Here is a 1,871-nt window from a genome sequence, read left to right as displayed (position 1 = left end):
GTAACGTGGCATTTCAGAGACGGGGCAAAGCAGCCCGAGAATAAAAGTAAATTGTAAACGTATGTAAAATGTATGTTTCCGTTTACATCTCGCATGGGCTGCATCGCACAACTGCGATTCATAAAAAAATATGCGTAGCAAATGGCTGAAAATACATCGCGAATTGCGATGCGATACCGGGAAAATTATTCCCTGACGACACATACATAACACATTTAGAACAACGAGGATCACAACGATCAGAACAGATGTTCTGGCCACTCTTAGCACGATATCTGCATGTATCTCAAACCGCTTTGGACAATAACACAATTTAATAATTATAAGCATCCGCTATCTGCATACACCCACCCTCCCAGTGTACTCCAGTTACCTGACATCTCTGTGAGGTCCATGCAGCCAAGGAATCGCAGTGTGTCCCTGTAGTACTTTGCATGATTTCCGACCGTCTTGTAGTAGTTGCTGCACAGGTCGTAGAACCGGCTGTGCACCGTCGTCACGCCATCCTGCTCCCCAAGTAGCTTCTCTGCTTTCTCTATCAGATCCTGTGTGTCACACCGCAAAGAGCATGTCCACAATCTATTCAGCTTGGCAAAGGTTGTCAATGAGGACCATAGATCCGTGGCTACACAAGCGAGGTGCTCCAAATGCCCGGCTTATTAACTAGAGAAATATGTGCAAATGAACCACCATGCCGAGCACATTCATAACAGATATCCAATACACAGGATTGATGCACATTGCCGTGCATATATACACACACTTCTATATTCTAGTTGAACATAGTTCTATTTATCCAAATGCCCATTGACGTCATCATGGCTAAACTTGCATGGTAATTCAAGAACTAATTTTGAATACTCAATAGCCTCATAGTCCAAAATATTCATCTATCTTTTTACAGATCTATGTATTACAAACCATTCAGGGCAAACCTCATTCCCCCCCCCCCCCCCACACACACACAAATTTCTTACAGCGACCCAGTATCACTTCTACCTTTGTCGTTGGAAGGTCCTGCAACTGCAGGGAAATTGTTGCTGTTACGGTCAAACATAACACTTGAGCTTGATCCGATGTCTTCACTTTTTCCTGCACCTTTGCCATGAATTCCAAACATGCTTTTGGGTCTGAAACCAAATGTTTTTGCATTATTTACACTTTCTAACTGTAGTATATTTTTTACACTGGGAAGTATGAAGACTTGTTTAACTCATTCTTGTCTGATCTAACATTATAAATTTATAAAGAGTATTAACAATCTGTTGACTTTATCATCCCATACCAGGTCAAATGAACCCGTAGAATGCACATTCTGGTATATATAAATATATATATATATATAAATAATAGATTTTAGTTATCATCTGACACATGCTGATATTTCACCATACAAATGTCTTATAAATGTGTTAACTTGATAGGATTAAGAATTTAAATATAACTCACTTAAGTTATAGTGCTTGACACTGTTAATTCAAGGATCATGGAAAACCAAGAATGTTTTTGTATACAATAGTGCATATATATTATTATTATATATATATATATTTAGATTTATGAGTTTATCTTTCTGTTGTCGTTAGGCAGGGTGATTTTCTCGACTTGATCGACATGAAATCATACGACCTTTCAAATTGTTTTTGTCCCAATATTGTTTACCATCTTAGGTATTTCGTTTCTCTATTGCGACTATATGCTAAGAATTAAGTGAGTAGCCCTATATGTGTCAGGATTTGCTCGACAACTTGTCCATAGACGTTTTCCCCTAAGCAACGCCGAGTGCCTATGCTAGTCTTTGTATAACACAACCAATAAGGTAGAGCCGAGCAAGCTGTGAAGACTGAACTACGCTATATCCCCGTCATTAT

The 1,871-nt window shown here is 39.0% G+C and overlaps 1 protein-coding gene across 1 annotated transcript in view; it reads right to left on the bottom strand.

Annotated features, from left to right (window-relative positions):
• LOC106804934 (26S proteasome non-ATPase regulatory subunit 13-like) overlaps positions 1-1,871 on the bottom strand; it is an 8,395-nt gene that overhangs the window by 4,619 nt on the left and 1,905 nt on the right. Inside the window, exons 3-4 of the mRNA XM_014806344.1 lie at positions 1,000-1,130; positions 374-545 (exon numbers count right to left, since the gene is read on the bottom strand). Coding sequence (XP_014661830.1) covers positions 374-545; positions 1,000-1,130 — 303 coding nt within the window. The remainder of the gene's footprint in view (positions 1-373; positions 546-999; positions 1,131-1,871) is intronic.

Source organism: Priapulus caudatus, unplaced genomic scaffold (genome assembly GCF_000485595.1).
Source record: "Priapulus caudatus unplaced genomic scaffold, Priapulus_caudatus-5.0.1 Scaffold93, whole genome shotgun sequence".
Classification (NCBI taxonomy): Eukaryota; Metazoa; Priapulida; class Priapulimorpha; order Priapulimorphida; family Priapulidae; genus Priapulus; species Priapulus caudatus.
Note: the sequence above shows the minus strand (reverse complement) of the source record. Positions and strands in the feature narration are given on the sequence as shown.